This window comes from Pteropus alecto, unplaced genomic scaffold (genome assembly GCF_000325575.1).
Source record: "Pteropus alecto unplaced genomic scaffold, ASM32557v1 scaffold22, whole genome shotgun sequence".
Classification (NCBI taxonomy): Eukaryota; Metazoa; Chordata; class Mammalia; order Chiroptera; family Pteropodidae; genus Pteropus; species Pteropus alecto.
This window is the reverse complement of record NW_006434839.1, coordinates 3170538-3191557: the sequence shown is the minus strand read 5'-3', so window position 1 is coordinate 3191557 and position 21020 is coordinate 3170538. Positions and strand designations below refer to the sequence as shown.

At 41.9% G+C, this 21020-nt stretch overlaps 2 protein-coding genes across 9 annotated transcripts in view; both read right to left on the bottom strand.

Annotated features, from left to right (window-relative positions):
- Positions 1 to 17690, bottom strand: part of SVOPL (SVOP like) — a 62663-nt gene extending 44973 nt beyond the window's left edge. For both annotated transcript variants that reach the window (XM_006910486.3, XM_025045967.1), the window contains exons 1-5: positions 17159 to 17690; positions 8491 to 8606; positions 8222 to 8313; positions 7331 to 7429; positions 1580 to 1651 (exon numbers count right to left, since the gene is read on the bottom strand). In XM_006910486.3, coding sequence (XP_006910548.1) covers positions 1580 to 1651; positions 7331 to 7429; positions 8222 to 8313; positions 8491 to 8572 — 345 coding nt within the window. In that variant the 5' untranslated portion in view covers positions 8573 to 8606; positions 17159 to 17690. The remainder of the gene's footprint in view (positions 1 to 1579; positions 1652 to 7330; positions 7430 to 8221; positions 8314 to 8490; positions 8607 to 17158) is intronic.
- A 2395-nt stretch (positions 17691 to 20085) lies between these two features.
- ATP6V0A4 (ATPase H+ transporting V0 subunit a4) overlaps positions 20086 to 21020 on the bottom strand; it is a 56723-nt gene continuing 55788 nt past the window's right edge. For all 7 annotated transcript variants that reach the window (XM_015588380.2, XM_015588381.2, XM_015588382.2 and 4 more), the window contains one exon: positions 20086 to 20494. In XM_015588380.2, the coding sequence (XP_015443866.1) occupies positions 20401 to 20494 (94 nt within the window). In that variant the 3' untranslated portion in view covers positions 20086 to 20400. The remainder of the gene's footprint in view (positions 20495 to 21020) is intronic.

Genomic DNA, 21020 nt, shown 5'->3' with positions numbered 1-21020 from the left:
ACGCTGCAAAATATTCCACTGGAAAGGTATACTATAATACATGTAACATAATGCATAAACCTTTACTGTTGAATGTTGAGGTAGTTTCACATTTTCTATTAAATGATCTGTGATGATATCTGTGCATAAATCTTTGTGGTTCTCTGATGATTAAAACAAGTTAGAATTCTGGAATAAAAATTATCAGATGAGGAAGACGGATATTCTCAAGGTTTTTGACTCGTATTGCCAAACCGATGGTCAGAAAAACTATACCAATAGTATGTGAAGTCATCTATATACTGCCAGGTTTCTTTAAGAAAAATTCCTTATAGATTTAATGTTGGAAATGGATCTGATAAGAAAAAAAAAAAATGTTATCTTGCTCCTGAGGAAAGAGGGCTTAAGTTAGTCTGGCTAAATGAGAAAGCCAGGGGGTACGAGAACCAACCTAACTTCCTCACTAAGACACACGCCATGGTGGTCAACCACTACATCTGCAGAATTTCACACCTAAAGGTCAATGATCACAGAAGACAGTGCCTGTTCTTTCAATAGCCACATACAAATGCATCTCAAACAGTTCTGAGGCAATTTAACTGCTTGCAGAGCCAAGCTTATCTTTCCTCAACACTCCTCCTCCCAACACCCGACCTCACTTCCCTACGCGTCCCTTCCAACTGATGCAAAACTGTTAATCGTTAAAACTTATGCACCCTACCTGAGACTTCTGACGTAACAAACGTGCTTTTGCTTACTTTTCTGCCTATACGAGCACCTCTTGCTTCTCCAAAGTTGGAGCTCTGTTTGAAGGCTTCTTGAAGCTTTGTTCTCAGGCGATAGCCCTCAGTAAGACCCAAATAAAACTCTTTCTTAAATTTATAGAGATCCAGTTTTTCTTTTCATTGATGCTGCATAGTTTTGCTTTTGATAATTCCTGTGACTGAATGTTTTTCAAGGTTCCTTAACCTTTTGTACTTCTTCTGTATAATGCCTTTGTTGTGCTCTTTACATTTTTTTTTTTTGAGATACTCGGTTTTCATATTAATTTATAAGAGTCTATAATGTTTATTTCGTGTTCTTTGAAACATACAGCCAACTCTATTAATGTTTCCTTTGGGGCTTCTCTCTTTGTGTTTATGCTTAGAGAGGCCTTCCCCATGAGAAATCAGACAAGAAAAGAAGAGAGACTTGGGTTTATAATCCGAAGACATAGATTTATCTCTTGATGTTTAATCTCAGCAGGTGTGTGACCATGAGCAAGTGGCTTAGTTTCAAAGTTTTACCAAAATTAACGAATGCGAAGCTGCTTATGTTTACATATGCACGTTTCCATATTCTGATATGTTCTAACTATGCACCTCCATCAACTCTGTACCTGGACTGTGCGTGACCACGTATGGGGACAGGTACTTCAGGAAAGATGAGAAAGCAAGAAGACGAGCCAGGAATTCAGGCATGTGATGTCAGAGAAGGCCATTTCCACGCTTTCTATCTTGGGTATCGATCGAGAAATGTCCACTAAAGAGAGGCAGTGGTGACATGGCCACAAAAGAACACACGAAAGAAAATTCCAAATCATCCTTCAAGGCCCACCTACCTTCCAGCGGCCATATCTGTCAGCCAGGAGGCCAAAGAGGATGCTGAATATCATGTAGCCGAAAAACACCATCTGGATGTGGGGGGAGAAAAAAATTATCCTCTGAGCAGAGTTGTTATAATTTGCTAATTGACCGCATTAAGCTTTCGTCTGTCTTAACTACATGTAGGCTAGGAAAGGGTGGAAGTTGAAGAACAGGTTTTCACAAAGTTCTCCCCTGACTCCTGTTTAGCATGTTCAGGGCTTTAGAGGCTGATGCTTCTTGCTGGCTGACCCCATAGCTGGAGACACTGCTACCAGGTGGAAACAGGCCAGAAGAACAGGTAACTGCTTTCCCTCCAGTCGAAGATGATGGCATTGGATCCTCTCAAACATGTAACTGTGAATTTCCATTTTAATAATTAGAAAACTTCTTCCATGCTCTGCCTGATACCACACACAAGTCGAAACTTCTAGAAGCAGTCTCCTTTAAGTTATTACGGGTAAACACAAACTGAACAAACATCAAAACCAATCATTCATTTAGAAACACTCTTCAAAACTAATATAAACCGATCTCTTTTCCTTATTCTCACAATGGCTTGTCCTTCCTACCCTGATAAAATTCAAGAACCGAGAGAAGATACCAGCATTTTAACTCAGCCTGAGCTGTAATCTGATGTCTATGCCTTCCAGCAACTTATTTTTCTTCCTTCAGCAGTTCCAAGCTTCTCTTGCTTTCCTTTCTAGTAAGATCTGAGTGATTGCTTCTAGGATAATCAAAGGAAAGGCATTAGCTGTCATTTCTAACACTTTCGGTGAAAAAAACTGTTTCTCTCTGCTGCCTGCTTTGCTTTCTCTTTTTATCTCTTTCTTCCTTACTTGTCATAAGGAAAACGCAAACGCATTTCCTCCTCAGGGAACTATTTTTTAAAAAATAAACCATCATCTCTATTCTTGAACCAAAAAAGCCATGCTTTTCCTCTGTGCACTGTACTTTCTAAGACAGAGTTGAAGGGAAGCAGGGGCCAGCGGGGGAAGCCAGTGTTTTCTAAATGCCAGACCCGGGATCGACTTTGCACCATAACAAAATCCAGTCAGTCCTCAGCAAAATGGTAAAAATAAGAAAAACGTGATACATTTTTGTATAAGTCTAAATGTATTAAATACGAAGGGCTCTTTTCTTCGGGAATGATTTTCTTTCTGGTTGTTGGTGGTAATGTGTCTTTTTTTTTTTGAAAGATGATGGTGGTCGATGACAAGATTTTCTGCCTCCTTCTCTTCTTCTAATGACCTTGCATGTCAAATATATATACGTTTTTAATGTCAACTACATGTCAGCCACTCAATTTAAAAAAAAAAATTATATCAGTTGGCGAACCCCAAAATTTGGGTTCCCCTGAAATTAATTTTCTACAGCCATGCTCTGCTTAACAGTGGGGACACATTCTGCAATATGCATCGACAGGTGATTTCGTCATCATGCGAACATCACAGAGTACGTTGCCCGAACCTAGAGGGCAGAGCCTACTACACGCCCAGGCTGTATGGCGTGGTCTACTGCTCCCAGGCGACAAGCCTGTGCGGCACTTTCCCAAACAACGCGAGATTAAATCAAGCACGAGGGAGTGTGACGCAATCGAGAGACGCGGTAAACGCGTGACCCACAAGGTTGCTGCCAGCACACCACGCAGACCGTCATCTGGCAAAGTTCCTTTTAATAAATAGAAAGAATGCTCTCTAAAATAATGATAAGTAGTATACATAGTACATGCATAAACCAGTAACAGTCGTGTGTCACCATTATCAAGTAGTACGTGCTGCACACAGCCGTATGTGCTGTGCTTTTATGCGGCTGGTGGCACAGTAGGTTTGTTGACACCAGCGTCACCACAAACACGCGAGGAACACGTTACACAACGTCGTGAGGACTGTGAAGTCGCTGGGCAGCTGGAAGTTTTCAGCTCCGTTATAGTCTTATGGGACCGCTCTCATTGGTCCAAAATGTCGTTAGGAGGCACATGGCTATCGTGGAACCCCAAATGACCAAACTCCTTCCCAAAAGGGGAGGACGAACTAATATTTTTTTCTTTTAACCGGCTTACGTAAAAGGAAACAATAGACAAACTACCAAGGGCAAAATACTTTTGTTTTCTTGAGATGCTGTGCTGTGTTAATAGACCAAATTGTAACTGGATTAAAATCAGCTGTTAATAAAAGTGAAGGAAATAAGATTAAATTTAAATTGTACTCTGTTCTCTCCCATAAATGGCAAATTCTTTGTGTTTTCTTTCCATTCAATGTTTTAAAAAAATGACTTTCCTAAGGTTCACTTATTTACTATTCAGCTTGTCTGGAAAATAAGCCATGATTTAAAGCTTATGTGAACCTTAAAACTTGTGAATTCTGTAATCTTGTTTGGAAGACTGAATAGACACACCACACTTCCTACTTCCTCTTCTCCCTCCCTTTGGAGAGTCTGCTCTTTTTCACGGGTACTTTTTTTTCTTAGTGCAAAAATGACCCTTCTGAGAAGTATTTAAGGTCTTACTCCCCAGCATATGTCGTCAGTTTGGATCAAATAAACTCTTATAAAACTTCAAAAAAAACGACCCTGCCGTTTCTGATGTGCATGCACACAAAGTTTTGTTCCTTCAACACTAACTCTCTTAGTCATACAATATGTGGGACGCAATTTGCCCACAGCCCTTCAGTTTACTCAGTTAACAGCTGCTTGGGCCAGGCTGTCCAGAAGGTGGAGCTGTAGCTGGGGGTCAGGAAGCCTGGGAGATGCTTAAAATGCTGCCTCCTTGCTCTTCTGCCTGGACGTCTCCTGGTAGCGAGGTTGTGGCCAGTGAGCTCAGGGATGGGACTCACAGCCAGAATGAGGATGACAGAGACTAAAGGTGAGGAACTTGGAGCAGGAAACAGTCACACCTGGGTGAGTCTAAGTACCCAGAGAAGAGTCTTCTGAGCTGTGACCCATCTCACAAGGAAGCCATGTTACTGCGGACACCGAGGAGCCTCTTTTGGTGTCATTGGAACTACATGAATGCAGCCAATAAAATGTCAGCTATAAGCACAGAAACTACCATGTGATGTAATTTCCTGGCAGTGACAGATGCCACATTCTCAAGAATGAAGACGTGCACGCTTGCAAACCAACCGGGTGTGCCCCACTTACAATTACACATCACACTACAGCATTCACCCTCGCAGGACAAGGATCGACAGGAATGCTTTTCTAAATTGCAACTGTATTTTGTACGTAGAAGAAAACAAAAAACCAGCTGAGTCACTTAATTACAAGCCCAAGTAAGAGCTTTGGTTATTTTTATTTATATTCTCTCGTGTCCCTAAAAGTATTAGAGCTTTTTTTAAAAAAACAAAACAAAACAAAACAAAAACAAAACAGAAAAAAGAACAAGTGCAACTATTATAATAGAGGAATTTTAAAGAGGGAAATGGAGCTAGAGAATAAGGGCGATGAAGGGGAGGACGATACGTGACCCCAAAATATGCCACTTTGGCATGTGGATTATTTTGAGCTGAAGGCCATCAAGACCAAGCGGTCTCCAAACAAAACAAAACAAAACACATCTTTTACCTCTCCCTTAACTACCTAAAAGAATTCAGATGGGGGGCTGGCTCAGAGAGCACTATTACCAGAGATAAGTTTTATTTCAATTTCCTCTCTGTACGGCAAGGCAAGCCTCTAATTATCAAACATCTGCTCTTCTTAGCCTTCTCCCCGGTGAAGGCCAGGCCCCTCGCCCATCCCTTAGCTCAAGATGGTATGTATTTAAGCCTCAAATGCTCGACTTGTCCTTGGGTCTCATATTTTTATGGGGCTCCTGTATGTACAAAATTAAATGTTTTCCTCCTGTTAATCGGATTTACGTTAACTGGATTATTAGACGAGCTGAAGAACGTGGAAAGGTAGAATAAAACGTTTTCCACCCCTCAGCAGATTTGTACATTTGCTGCTTTGATTGAACATAAAACTGGGCTACAAATTTCCTGGCCTCTAAGACACAATAAGAAACACAGCTGGGCACATAACATACGTCCCCTGAGAGAACCCAGGTCACCTCCCTGAGCGAGGGGGAGCTTTTCCTGGTACCTAACACAGATGACACAGAAAATATTAGTTCACCTTTCCCTTTTGGGAAGGAGTTGGGTAATTTTTGATTCCATGTGCCTCATAACGACATTTTGGACCCATAAGAGTGGTCCCACGAGACTATGATGGAACTGAAAAATTCCAGTTGTCCAGCAACTTCACAGTCCTCATAACGCTGTGGAACGTGGTCCAGGCAGTGAGTGAGAGGCAGGGACACCTCTCGCCTGCAGCCTCCCGCAGCGCGGGCTCCTGTCCAAACCCCAGAAGGCTGGGGGTCGAGGGGACATGTCCAGCGTTCTCCACCAGATTCAGACCACAACTCCCACGCTCTTACAGGGTCTTCCCCACCTCTCTTCAAGGCCACCTTCTCCACCTGACTGTCGCTCTCTACCGTCACCATGCCTGCCCCCCAGACACTCCCCTCTTTCGGTAAGGATGTTGACACCTGGCTCACAGTGCTCCCTATTAAGTCCCACCTCCGTGAAAACCAGCTCCGACACCCACGTACAGCAACACTCCGAGCCTCACCTGGTGTTTCTTTGGCTTCCGTGGCCAACGCAACCACCGTCACCTGCTACATGCTTTCACCTCCACAAACTCTGCCTCTCCACCGCCACCACAGCCCCCCACTAACCCACCCTCCAACCTCATCTCCTCGGGTTTCTTGGAAAACTGGGCATGTCTCTCTTTAAACCCCTTCAATGGCTCTCCATTGCCTACAGTGTGGCTTCCAACATTTTTATGCATGACGAGCCTCTTATAAGATTTTTTTGAAAAGATTTAACAGAGCTCTGCATGATAGAAAGTGTACATTAAAATTCACTTAATGAGAAATACATAATGGCTATAGTGTCAATAGTGCATCTACGTAAAATTTTTGGTTATACAAAATGGTAATTTGAAAAACTGTCACATGTATTTGTGTGAACTGTTCTGCTTGGAAAGCTCGCGCACTTTGGCCCAAGGTGGGCACAGTGGCCACTGTGGCCTACAGACGGGGGTCCGTGCACAGACTCCAAGATGCTTCCGGCCCCCGCCTGTCTCTGCAACCTTGACTGTTCCCCCTTCCTCGCTTTCTAGTTAAGTGACATGGAAGTGCTTCTACTCCCTGCAACACACACGCACACACATGCACACAGAGTCTGCTAGCAATCACCTGGACTTAATTAATAACTTTGGAAAGAATGATAGGTAATATCAGTAATCCTGCTTTGCAGCAAAATTTGGTGTGCAATTTATAAGGTTATTCATAATGGTCTCTGAGAAAAGTTGAATGTGTAACAAACAATTCAGTGAGTGTGATTTGGTGATTGGTTAGGTCACTGGTTCAATTTAGTAGCCTCTTAGTGATCTGAACTAATAGTTAATAGTTAAACCATAACTAACCCAGGGCATAATAGTTACTTTCTCTGATTTGCACTTATTTCTTTGGATCTTTTGCTAGGAGCTGGAAAATAAGCAATTCAAGGCTCTCCAAGGGAAGAGAAAAAGAGGAGAAAAGCCTCAAATGCCAGTTCAGGCCTGCAAACCCATGAGCTGTGGAGGCCAGCAACACCAAGTGGTGAGGTTTCCTCCGGCTCTCAGCCCTGTGGGATGGGGGAGGGGAGCAGAAGCCCTGGGTCCTCAGTTGGCTCATTTGCAGCACTCACCGTGGTCACTAATGCCACCTGCCAGTTCTCCAGCTGCCATTCACAGCGGATGACGGGAGACACAACCGCTATTAACATGATCTCCATGGCCTCGGCGACCTTAAAAAGGACAGAAAACACCGTGTGTAAGTGCTAGCTTGTCCTCACTTCTTCCCTGCTTATCATCCACCTGTTTATCATCCATCGAGTACACTAACCTCTTCCTTCCCCTCCATTTAGGAAGCACCTGTTGTATAGCCAGTCAGCACTGCTAGTTAGATAAAGCAGCATAGCAGAACTTTGGCACTTATTGATGTAACATTTATCACTCGAACATTTTGAAATGGTCCCCAGGTTTATGACGCATTCACTTGTGATGCTGGGGATCACTATGCATCTCAGTATGGGGTTCTGAACAGATTCTCACCCCACATACAAAAGCAGGAAACAGCAGTGGTTTCCAAGAACATCGCATTGTGTGTAAAAGCCCCTGGGACTGAGCTGTCACTCTTCTTTCTTTCGATGGTAAATAACAAACCTTCATCGGGGCCCTTAAAGGATCTGGAAATTTGTAATTACAGGTGAACCAGGTGGTTCTTACACACAAAATGCTTGAGAACCCACGTCTAATTTTACTTAGAATAATACCAGAGTTTTCTCCTCTCTTCCCAGTAGCTTAATTTAAACCATTTTTTAAATGGGTACTGAATCTCCAGAACATGGAACATAGATATTCATTTGCTTATAACCAAACACCTGCCAAAGGTAGATGAAAATTATTTCACTGGATTCCCGCTCCCTTTGCCACCCCTCCCCGCATGGACAGCCCAGAGCTGGAGACGAGTGGGAGACTCTGCGTGTACGGCAATGAATTCGCTTTGGAGACTCCAATGATCTCCAAGGAGCACTCACCCCGGTGCTGCCCATGATCAGAAACAGGGCGATGTGGAAACGTCCGAATCCGATGGTCTCCACGGCATCTTCCACGGTGAATGTCTTTTGCTCTAACGAGGAAAGACACAGGGAAAAGAACAGAGTCTGTGGGAAGGGAATCTGTGTGGATCATGGCTCGCCCTGAAGGATGTTGGAAAACCAATTCGTTATTATGAAAACTAGTACACATGGGGTAGGGGCAAAATTAAGCAGCGACTTGAGGGCTGGAGACTTCTAGATCATCTCACCTTTCAGCTGTGGCTCTGGGGACCCCTGGCTCAACTTCCGAAGGCTAATGATGGTGACCGGCTCCGTCTGCTTGCTGGCCATCTTCAAAACGGTTCAAATTTTCCACATGACATCCCTGATGGAAGCGAAAGAGGGAAGAAAAATATATATTTGAGTGCATACTCTCCTTTAATCTTCAAAGATAAACTGTGAAGTAAGAATTATAATTTATCACCATTTTACATATGAAGAACCTGAAACTTGACTCTTTAAATGGCTAAATGAGAAAACTGGGCCCCAGTGGCTAGTAATCCACCCTAAGTAGGAGGCCAGGTGAGCTCTTGACAATTTGACCAATAGTATCCTTTGACCGGGAGTGAAGATGGGCTTTGCTACAGAGAAATAACCACAATAGCTGGCCCTTACATCTCCATAGATCCTACGCTTTACGGTGTAACCATATGTTCCAGTGTGCTCATATATTATTTTCATTTACTACTGACAGAAATCCATGAAACACTTCTTTTTATCTCTTCTTTTTTTATACTTAACCCTAAAAAGGATTCTTAACACCAAAAAGTAAAAGAAAAATAAAACAAAGAAAGCCAAGTATCAAGTTAGTAAAATTTTTTTTCAAATGACTATAAGACATAGTAATTTAACTATATGTCCCTAGTGAGATAAACAGAAACCCTAATCTGTTTTCAGTAATTACACTGTTAGTGATAATATTGGTATCATTATTTTGATACTAGTACATGTTGTAGGATAAAGCAAATAATTATGTTAATATTAGAAACCAAGATTTTTAGTGTAAGGAAAAAAAAGATAAAAATCAAAGAAGTTACATAAAAATCTTATAATCCTAATTTTGGGTTGGAAATGTCAATATGAATTCATTATATATCTTATATAATAAAAATAACGATTTTAAAGAATTGAAATACATCAGAGGTATCAAAATCCACTGTTTAAAATATTGCTAAAATGAATATCTCATTGACCATCGTTGGAGAATACTAAGAAACCAATTCATTATCCTGAAAACTAGTCAACATTTTGCTTCTTATACAAATTGTATTTTAGGGTAACCAAACAGTTGGTAACAGAAAATTATTCTTTAATTTCAGCTAACACATGCAGAATGAAAAATGGAATTAAATTGTCATGATTTTGAATCTCCTAATGAAATAATGGATCTAGGAAGTGATCATCAATGGCTGACAAACTATTAGGTGAATGGCTTTACTAAGAGATAGAAAAGATTGATAACATCTGAAAAATCCTAATGCTACTGAGAATGATGATCAGATATTCTGTGGCTCCTGATAAGATGCAATAGGAAGTATACAACATCACCTGTGATGTATTCTCATAAAAAAAAAAAAATTGAACTTGAACTGATTAAGCCTCTAACCCTACCTACTAGTTTATACGAGGGATGAAGAAACATGCTAAACTACACCATGTGCGAGCAATAAGAAAAATCCAGAATGTAGAAGTTCTATAGCATAAACAGCTCACCTTCTTCAACAAGCAAATGGCAAGAAAAAAAAAGAGAGAGAGAGAGAAGGAGAACCTACAGACGAAAAGAAAATAGACAAATCAACCAAATAAATGAGTCGATCTTGTTTGGATCCTCTTTCAAACAAACCAACTATAAAAACAGCAACAATAACTAAGAATGAAATGGAAGAAAGATGATCAAAAATCAGGAAAATGTAAGAAAGTTTGGAAGCTTGATGATATTAAGAAATTACTGATGACATCATTAGGTGTGACACTGATCTCATGGCTATGGTAGAAGAAAGAATCCTTATATTTCAGAGATAGATACTGAAATATTTACAGATGAAATATGTCTGGGATTCACTTAAGAATAATTTTCTCATAGGGTGGGAATCAGGTATATAAGAAGTAGATGGGCATATAGATGAAAAAGAATGGCCGTGTGTTGAAAGTTACTGAAGGAGGATGGTGGGTACATGGACCCATTTACTATCCTCTGCTTTTGAAGTCGTGTAACACTTTTCAAAATAAATAGTTCAAAACATGAGGTTCTGAGAATCTGAAATAACTCTTCCAATATCAGATCCCTAGTGAGTAGCAGAGTCAGAACTCAAACAAAGATCCTTCCCCGAGCCATAAACACAGCCACAGAGCAGCTGGACAGCAGCACGTCAAGGTCATTAACGTTTGCCCAGTGCCAGCTCTGCACCTTGTGTTGCATGGGCCCCTGTGGATACTTTGAAGAGGCGTCTGTCATGTTCCTTGCCCTAAGGAGTTCTTTCATCTAGTTGGGGACACCAATGATACACATAGAAACAACTACACTGCAATGTAGATATTATCTGTTTTCTTAAAACACCGTCACAGAGACACAGATATTCCCAGATGACAGATAGATCAAGAACGCTCAGAAGTCAGTCCATGAAATCCCTTTTCCCAAGAGGCACCATGGAAAATATAAAAGGTTGTTATTTTCAGAGTGAAAAAAGTAAAAATAATTGGTCTCCCAGCCCGTCTGGGAGCCTGAAAGTCATGAAGACACAGACTGCCCCGGAATTTCTGCTGTGCCTTTTCCAACACTGCCCAAACATCCTTTGGAGGGGTATTCTTTATCCGGTAACTTTTATAATAGTTAGCAGCATCATCACTTTTTGATTATAAAAGGACATCAGTACACATTAAAAATTGGCTCTATCATGTTTCTAGATGGGAAAATGAACTTTTAAGAGATTTACCACACCCAAAAATGAAAACAAGACCATTCAGTGAGAATTAAATGGTGGCAGTAGTCATACAACCCTGTGACTAAACTAAAAGTCACTGAATTATACACTTTATAATGTACAAAAAAATAGTGAATTTCACTTTATGTAAATTACATCAATTTTTTTACCTAAAAAAATAGCAATGCAAATCATGGCGGCAGACTTAAAAACCCAAAGTGACTCTGGCCATTTATGGTGCTGGAGAAAAAAACAATTTAGTTGGGTGGGAAAATATATTTTTTTAAATCTCGATAAGTTCATCTTAAATTCGGTTACAATTAAAATGCTTAACAATAAGTTCGATCTTCACTCAACACAATCTCTTCTACCAGTCATATTTTGTGACTCATAACAATCTAAACATGTTTTACAATTTTAACAATCTCCAGTAAGTCTCCTTGTTTTTCTGTATTGAGTGACAAGAAAAGAAACCCAGGAAATCTGCCACTCACTATTGAGCAGAACAAGTTTTAATTTGATGTGTGTTCTAACCCAATTAGATCGCTCTATGGGTCATAAGTATCTTACATACTTCTTCTATCGGCCAGGATAAGTGATTTATCACAGAAGGCCTGGTAAACATCGTTATTTCCAAGACAACTGCTTCACGGTTCTCTTGAATTATCGCTGATCTCATAAAGGGAGCTTCACAGTTTTGATTTCATAGTTTTCTTCATTGAAGAAGAGACTCATATTATTGTCTGTCCGTAATATGAAGAAAATGAAAATGTGGCATAGTTTTGGGCAACTCATGAAATAAAGGAAGAGAATTCCTTTCGGTCATCACATTGGACTTCTACAGAAATAAATGTAATCTGCATATGACGCTTGGTCCTTGAGTGAGAAATATTTGCATGGTCATAAAAAAAATTAAAGGGTGGTTTATTCATTTTCAGGTTTAGAGTCAACATTGGAGTCAAACACACAGACTTGTTTGTGGTTTCAGAACTGAATGAAAATATTAACACCCTTGAAAATGAGACCGTAAAACCGTACCTGACAAAGATGAGGGGTGGGAGTCAGCAAGAAAAACGGAGGGATGAATAGGCATCCCACCAAAAGGATCAGTATGAGAACCGAAGCTGTAAGTATACCGCTTAGAATTACAAAAATAACTATGGGAATGACTAAGTAAGAAAAGGGCACTAACTATATAATAACCCTCATGTCAAACAAAACTACGTATCTCAAAACACATTTTATGTTGCACAAAGACACATGAAATTTCAATGACAGTGGCTGCCTATGGGGCGCAGGAATGAGAGCCTGAAATGTGGGTCAAAGGGAATGAACAGAAACGTGTACAAACGCGTGTGTAAGAGACAGAAGGTGTGCCGTGCCAGGCACCAACTGTGCTCACGTTGTGCACAGCCAGCTTCCACGGCTTGGAGGCCGACCGCGCACATCTCTTTCCAACTCCGTATTCAATCACCTCGTATCGGTAATTTACAATAATCGGCCTCGGTGGGAGTAGTCGCCCATGGAAATCTGCAAACACTACAAATCTGGGCACGCTTTTTTCCCCGCTGGAGCCTGTTATTAAACGTTTACTGGCACACCACTGCCCCAAACCCCATATGCTTCCTTTTTACCAGTAATTCTCAGACTCCAGAAGGAGGTGGTGTGGAGTGACATGGGTGGCTTGAAAATTTTTACCAGGTGATTCTGACATGATGATTCCTACCTGGTCTCCACCCCCCAAAACAGGTATCCTGTGCCTTTTAAATACTGGAATACCTTGCTTTATGGTGCTCCACGGAGGCCCTGTTTTTCACAAACTGAAGGCAAGACCCTCCACCAGTAAAAAGGTAACAACTCGCTTTATTACAATTATTAAATTATCACTGCGGGGGTCTGGAACCAGACTTCCAGTATCTCAGAGGTGTGCCTACAGCCTGTGGCAACCGGACGACATATCTGAAGCTTTAAAAACTAGTTTCTGCTCAACTAGTTAATTCCAGTTCTAGACGTTTGACCTATGGAAATATCTCAAATATGGAAAACACTTTCCATATTTATCCAGAAGTCTATGTGAACAGTGACTAATTGGAAACGAAAACCCCGCAGATTTGGAAGGAAACAGCAAAGGGGGCGTGACATGATGGACCGGCACGAAAGGATACGTTTAGTGGCTGATAAATCTGTGAAATTATGTTTAACCTAACTTGTTACCATGTCTTCAGATTAAAGCAAGTTACCAGTTTCCTCTATCAGACTTGCAAAAACCTCAGAGCTCGATGACACCCAGTGTAATTGGCGGACGTGTCCATTGCTGCCTTTCCAAGGGCCATTAGACAACAGATGAAAGGAAGCTGACTAAGCAGTTTCACTCCTAGGATTCGTCCTAGTGAGGAAGTCCAAGAGTGGGCAACGATACAGGTATAAGAAAGAGTATCACACTTATTTTAACAACAAAAGAACTGGGTACAACCTAAAGGCACACCAGTAGAGAAGTGGCTACACAAATTATAAGACATTCCTGTAACGGAATACTACTTAAAAGCTTTTAAAGGAAAGCTAGTGTTGAAATGTATTTCCCAATATATAAGTACATAATGCATATGTATACATAATGTGTATGCACATAGTTAACGATTCCAATTTATAAATTTTCATTTAAATACATACCAACGCAGAGATTTCAGGAGAGATGTTGTCCAAAACAGTGTTTTATCTTTTAATGAATATCTGTGAAAGATATATGTGTCTACGACATCAGACAATAGAATGTAATGGGGAAGGGTTCCTGCCCCCACCGAACTTACAGTCTAACGGGGAATAAAGGCATCTAGGGAGGGACGCTGTGGTCCCAGGGTTGGGCAGGGGCTGCTCCAGCAACATAAGGGGGACCCCTACTCTAACGAGTCCCAAGACCTGGGGAGCCTTCCGCATGCAAGTCTAAACTGAGGCCTGAGGGACAAGCAGGACTTGGCCAAGAGAAAAATGGTGAGGAAAGAATTACCTGTGGCAGGGAGAATTTGGGTTTTTTTTTTTCTCTTTCTTTCACATTGTTTGAGTTTTTAGAAAGGCTGGTCCTTTTAACCACGAAATGTTTTTGGAAAAACAAACCAGCATGCAGTTGACATGTTGCTCTCTGTGCTTACTAGGCCATTGCCCTAAGCAGGCCTGTGATAAGTGCACCCCCCTCTGCCCCCATCACTGACCATGACCTATTGGGTCAGGGTTAGACACCTGACTTGAAAACAATGGAATAATTGACTGGCTAGAAGTCCGCAAGGTGGCCTGGCACAAGACCACATGACAGTGGTGGTCACATGACACTGTGCAACTAAATGCCACTGAACTGTTCACTTTAAAATTGTTACAATGGTAAATTTTATGTTATGTGGATTTTAACCACAATTTCAAAAATTAAAAGAATGAGAAAAACCATGTCCAAATATGTATGTATATATTATACACACACACACACACACATGAACAAGAGAATTGGGTATAATCTAAATGTGTACCAGAAGTGGCTAAAAAATTACAATATATTCCTATAACAGAATATAATTTAAAAGCTCTTAAGTAAAAGGCTATTTAGTATTGAACAGTCTCTTCCAATATGTATGTATATAATACATACATTTATATACACACAGCGTGTAGTAGACATAAACCACAAATTATGAGAAAAAAATTAAGATCTTAATAAATTAGTGGGCAAATTATATGGGTAGGCAATTCACAAGATGATATATAAATTGTAAACAAAACTGGAAATTTGTTCTTCTGTAATAACTGACAAAAAAACAGTAATAAAAAACCCTTAGGTATCATTTTATACCCACCAAATTAACAACATGGGAAGGAAAGAAGGAAAAAAGGACCGAGGGAGGGAAGAAGGGAAGGAGGGAGGGATAGTGGAGAGAAGGAAGAAGGGAAGAAAGGGAGGGCATTTTATACCCACCAAATTAACAACATGGGAAGGAAAGAAGGAAAAAAGGACCGAGGGAGGGAAGAAGGGAAGGAGGGAGGGATAGTGGAGAGAAGGAAGGAAGAAGGGAAGGGAAGAAAGGGAGGGAGGGAGGGGACAGAAAGGAAGGAAGTCACTAGCCCTGGTGACATTGAGACTGAACTGCTTCCTTTCTTCTATCTCCATTTCTTCATCCGAAAATAAAAACGGTGCGAGCTGCCTGTGGGAGGAATCGCTTGCTGCCTTCCCCATCCAAAGCCTCCCTTGTACCTTGTTGATCGGGTGGCCACTGAGATGCAGGTGGAGGATGCTGGAGGTGGGGGGTGCTTCTGAGAAAGCCCTTTTTGCCCCTTCCCCTCATCCTCCTGCCTCTTCCCGGATCATGGACACATGGCGGCTGGCGCTTCAGCAGGCATCTCGGCGTCTCGGATTGTGATACAAATGTAAAGATGGAAAGATGGAAACGTTTGGCTGTCTGGCAGAACATAAGCTAGAAAGAGGCTAGGACCTGAAGACGTGTAGCTCCCTTGCAGTCCTGGACTGCTGACCTCAGGATGTCCTTTACATGGGAAAAAAAATAAAGCTCTCTTCTTGTTTAAGACACTGTTGTTTCTGGTCTGTTACTTACTTGCAGTTGTGTGCGTGTGTGAGTGTGTGCGAGAGAGAGAGAGAGAGAGAGAGAGAGAGAGTGTGAGTGTGTGTGTGTGTGTGTGTGTGTGTGTGTTTAAGGCTAGGCAAATGAAGCAGAGGGAGTAAAGGAACAAAGAAATCTATAACTAGCTGTGATTTATAAACACCACTGCACCGACCAGCTAGTTGAATGCAATCCCAGTGCCAAGGAGGGAAGAAACAAATGTGCAAGTCACCTGCAACAGAGGACATTCTCATCTCTGCGAGGTTATGCAAGGTCATCGACGACAGGATTCTTGTCGTTTGGGTGCATGTTGGTGGCGGGTGCACAGGTATCAACAGAGTATCAGGATTTGGTCATTTATATCTGTGCATTGTAAGGGGCTTACATTCTAAGTCACTAAGAAGACACTCAAACGCTAACTCAACGTTAACAGATATGGAAAGTATCCACTTGGTATTTTCTAGAGCTTCAGCCAAAAATTTAATAAAGAGAAGGACAAAACATTTCATGGAGATGAAGAACATTACTGAGAGACAGAGCTTATAATCTCAACTTTGAAATGGAGATAGAAAAGCTGGGTTGATTCTATCCTTTGGCTTCCTAAGTCATTCTGAATCCCATCTAACTAGGAAGAGGCTGGACAGATAGAGAGATGGTTTGGATGGATGGATGGACGGATGGACAATCAATCAGACCAATTCAAGAAAAGAGGGAAACACATAGAGAAGAATGTTTCACAGCCCTCACCATTAGTTCCTTAAAAACTACAATGGAAAAGCAACCCATGACCCGCCTTCAAAAACATCTAATAAAGAACTGACTTAATCACAGGGATGTGAACTACAGCACAGGAACTACAGTCAATGGTATCGTAACAACTCTGTATGGTGCCAGGTGGGGACTAGACTCATCAGAGCGATCACTCTGTAAATTATATAAATGTCTAGCCACTATGCTGTACACTTGAAACTAATATAAAATATCGAATGTCAATGTAACTGAAAAATAAAATTAAAATTATTTTAAAAACTTATTGGGGACTTACTCTGAACTCTAAGGCTCAGATGGAGTTCAAGCTTCATTAAAACACATTCTAGAGGACTGGTGGACTTATTATTCTATTGCATTTTGCTATACTGAATTTTTTAGCCAGAAATAATTGGGCCACTGTCGAGTTTTTAAAATTGAACTTGTGTGTATAATGTGTTTTACAACATCATCAATAAGAAGAATGAAAGCTTCATACTCCATCTGCCTTCAGCCAAGCACTGATGGTCCACCCCCTCTACCCACCCCCGCCCCTGCCCCAGAGCAGAGGAGGTAAATCCAGACCCGTGTTGCCCGTCCAAGATTCTCACCTCTGAATATTTCTTGGAAATCGGTCCAGTTTCGGCTCTTACACTCCCGCTTCCCACAGCCAAATCTCACACAGCAATGGAGCCAGCGATGGGCTCTCTGGGGCTTCTGGACTTACTTTCCCAAGAAGCCTGGCCCCCAAGATCCTCCCCTTTTGGCTCGGTTCTGTGAACAGAATTACTTAAAGAATAACTGCATCCTGGACAAGTGAGTGACGTCCAGGTCACACCCCCTTCTCAGCCAGCCCTTCACCCGATCCCTTTATGAAGGGAGAAGTACATCCTTCACGGAGACACAAAGACGCTGCCAGACCGTGGAGGAAGCAGCGTGTTGTTTTCGGGAAGGCTGGGGGATTTCCGAGGGAGCAGGGACCGGGCGAGGCTCAGGGGGAAGATTTGCTCTTTCAAACCTTTTCTTGCAGCCACTGCTGTTTAGAATCAAAGGGCAGAGGCTGGTGGTCCACCTAAGCAGAACGTTTTTAGATGGTTGTTGGGAAAGGCAGTAATGAGCTGAGGACCTTGACACTGTCCAGTACCTTGGTGACACAAGGCCAACGTCACTGACCAAGTACCTTGTCCACGCCCAGTGCTTTAAAACCCCCTCCACAACCCAGAGGTAGAGATCACTATCCCCATTTTGGCAATGAGGGCATCGACTCCATTTCCTGCCCAAGGGCACACACAATAAAGCATCAGAGTTGGAACTCAAAGACACACATCTTCTGATTCCAACTGTCAATCTTGGGCTCAGCCTGCTTTTTAATCATTAAGTGAATATTGGTTGAGCATCTAAGTGTGCCTTAAACTGCTGGACCAGCCAGGACACTGACGTAGAGCATGACATGGAAGCTTGTATATGAGCAATGACACTTTCATGAGCAACATGGCAGTCAACCCGCTACACAGAGGGGCAGGTGGGGCTGAAATTCACCTGTCTGAAGGTAAACTTAAATTTTGTCAGATCTTCTGGAACCTTATTTAGATCCAGATACTACGTGGAAATGCTTCATAAATTGTAAAGCAGTATACCAGCGTTAATTAGACAATTCTAGCAGAATAAACAGAGATAATTAACCTAGATAAAGTTCATTCAGACTAAATAGTTGACGGAGCAATTTTTTAGAATTAAATTTATTAGGGTAACATTGATTAATAACATTTAAGTTTCGGGTGTACAATTCTATAATATGTCATCTGTAGATTACATTGTACGCTCCACCCTCCAAAGTCTAGTCTTCTCCTGTTACCATATATTTGACCCCCTTTACTCTCCTCATCCTCCCCCACCCTCTTCCCCTCTGGTGATCGCCATACTGCTGTGTCTGTGTGTTTGTTCGTTTGTTGCTGTTTTACATCCTACAAGAGCAAAATCATATGGTTCTTTTCCATCTGACTTATTTCACATAGCATGACACTCTCAAGATCCATCCATGTTGTTGTAAATGGAAGTATTTCATCCTTTCTTAGGGCTGGGTTGTATCACATCGTATATATACGTACCACTTTTTCTTTAATACTTAGGTTCTAAGTGTCTTGGCTATTGTGAATAAGGCTGCAATGAACATAGGGTTACACATATCTTTATGAATAAGTGTTTTCAAAATTTTTAAGTAAATTTCCAAGAAGGATTGCTGGGTCATATGCTAGCTCTATTCTTAATTTTTCGAGGAACTTCCATACTGTTTTCTACAGTGGCTGCACCAATTTACATTCCCGCCAGCAGTGCACGAGGGTTCCCTTTTCTCTACCTCCTCTCCAACGCTCGATATTTCTCCTCTTACTGATGATAGCCATTCTGACAGGTGTGAGGCGGTATCTCTTTGTGGTTTGACTTGCATTTCCCTTATAGCTAGGGAAGTGGAGCATCTTTCTATACATCTGTTGGCCATCTGTATGTCTTATTGGAAAAAGTGTGTTTGGGTCTTCTGCCCATTTTTTAATTGGATTTTTGGGGGGTTGTTTTTGTTGTTGTTGTTTTGAGTTCTTTACATATTTTAGATATTAGCCCCTTATTGGAAGTATTGTTTACAAATACCTTCTCCCATTCAGTTGGTTGGCGTTTCGTTTTGTTGGTTCCTTTTGCTGTGCAGAGGCTTTAGTTTGACGTAATCCCATTCACTTATTTTTGCTTTTACTTTCCTGGCCTTTGGGGTCAAGTTCACAAAACCCCTCTGAGATCAAAGTCCGCATATTTAGTATCTATGTTTTCTTCTATGATTTTTATTGTTTCAGTTCTTAAAGTCTTTAATCAATTTCGAGTGAATTTTGTGTATGGTGTCAGACGGCAGTCTAGTTTCATTCTTTTGCAGGTGGCTTTCCAATTTTCCCAATACCATTTATTAAAGAGGTTTCCTTTCTCTTCATTGTGTATTTTTGGCTCCTTGTCAAAAATCTGTTGCCTTTATACGCGTGGCTTTATTTCTGGGCTGTCACTTCTGCTCCATTGGTCCATTTGCAACAATCTTATTCTGTGCCTGGATCCTAGGAGTTTATCAATCCAGGTGCCCTAAAAGGTGGCTTTGGGGCCGAATGACCCAGAGAATGTCAGGGCAACATCATTTCCTAGCACTTATCCAAATCTACGAGTCAATTTCCCTGGTTACTCCAGCATAATGTGGCTGGAGAGCTAAGTTACCCTTCATTCCACAGGGTTTAACGGCGCAGAGAGCCGCACGGGGCCAGCCCCTCCCTGAACACAGAACATGATCTGTTCTTCTTCACCTGCAGCGAAATTCATGAGAAAGTTTCTAATCTTGTAAAGCTTAGCTCCAGACAAAGAAAAAAAGGTGTTTGAGGAAGCAGGAAACAAAAGAACGAAATAAACACGATCCTTCTCCTGGGTCGGTTTGTGTAACCCTATTGTCTCACTTTGTCCTGTCATTATCAATAATACATTTTACAGAAAAATTTTGAATAAAGACATCTTAAAGAAAAAGTGAATGGCCCAGAAGTTTATTTGCTTAAATATAATACTTAAAATATTGCCAGAACACACGAGTTTAGCGCCGCCCCACCCCCCGGCCCCTCCGCTTCTCAATCATTTTGGTATTTGACAATTAAGACCCCACGTGAAGTTGCAATGACTTGCCAACGTAGTTTCTCTAGGACATGGTGAAGTCACATCAGATCCCAGGGCTGGTAACTAAGACGTGGCTTCCTGCCTCGGGCTGGCTGGAAAGAGTCCTCCCAGCGACCACCTGACACAGGCTGATGCGGGAGGGGGCAGCCGCTGCCGGGCCTGCAGCTTACTCCTCCGCCGTCCCATCCAGGATGTTTTTAAAGGAGAACGGAGAAAACTTGTAACCAGCCCCGACATAGAACTTGTTCTGGAACTCCACCCTGTTTCGGGGGCAAGAAAATGGGGATTCAACACAGAGCGAGAGGCTGGCGGCTGGAAGGAAGAAGCGTTTCTAAAATCAAGCACAGGGTTAAGAAGCTGTGCAGGGAGAGACCCAGGCTGAAGCTGCCACGGGAATCCTCCGAGGCTTTTCATAACCTTTCTCTTGCTGGCATCTTTCCTTCCGCAGCCCCGCTTCCTCTAGGCCTTCGTGGCTTAGTGGCCTCGCAGACCACAGCATAAGAACCCTGCCCCCCAGCGCCCCACAAGCAAAGAAGCCCTCGCCATGTACCACTGCCTGACGAGCTAACGAGATCACTTCACCGGGTCATACATGGTCTTTCGTGTCCATCCTCATCTGAGAGTGATGGGCTAACACTACCGCAGAATAATCGGCACCTCACAGAACAGACATCATGGATGATCACTGAAGAGGGAGCAGAGTTCGTTTCTTTAATGACATGGGCAGAAATGATGTTATAACCTGAGGCAGGGGACTCCGTGACTCTCAAGTCAATATATGAAGTA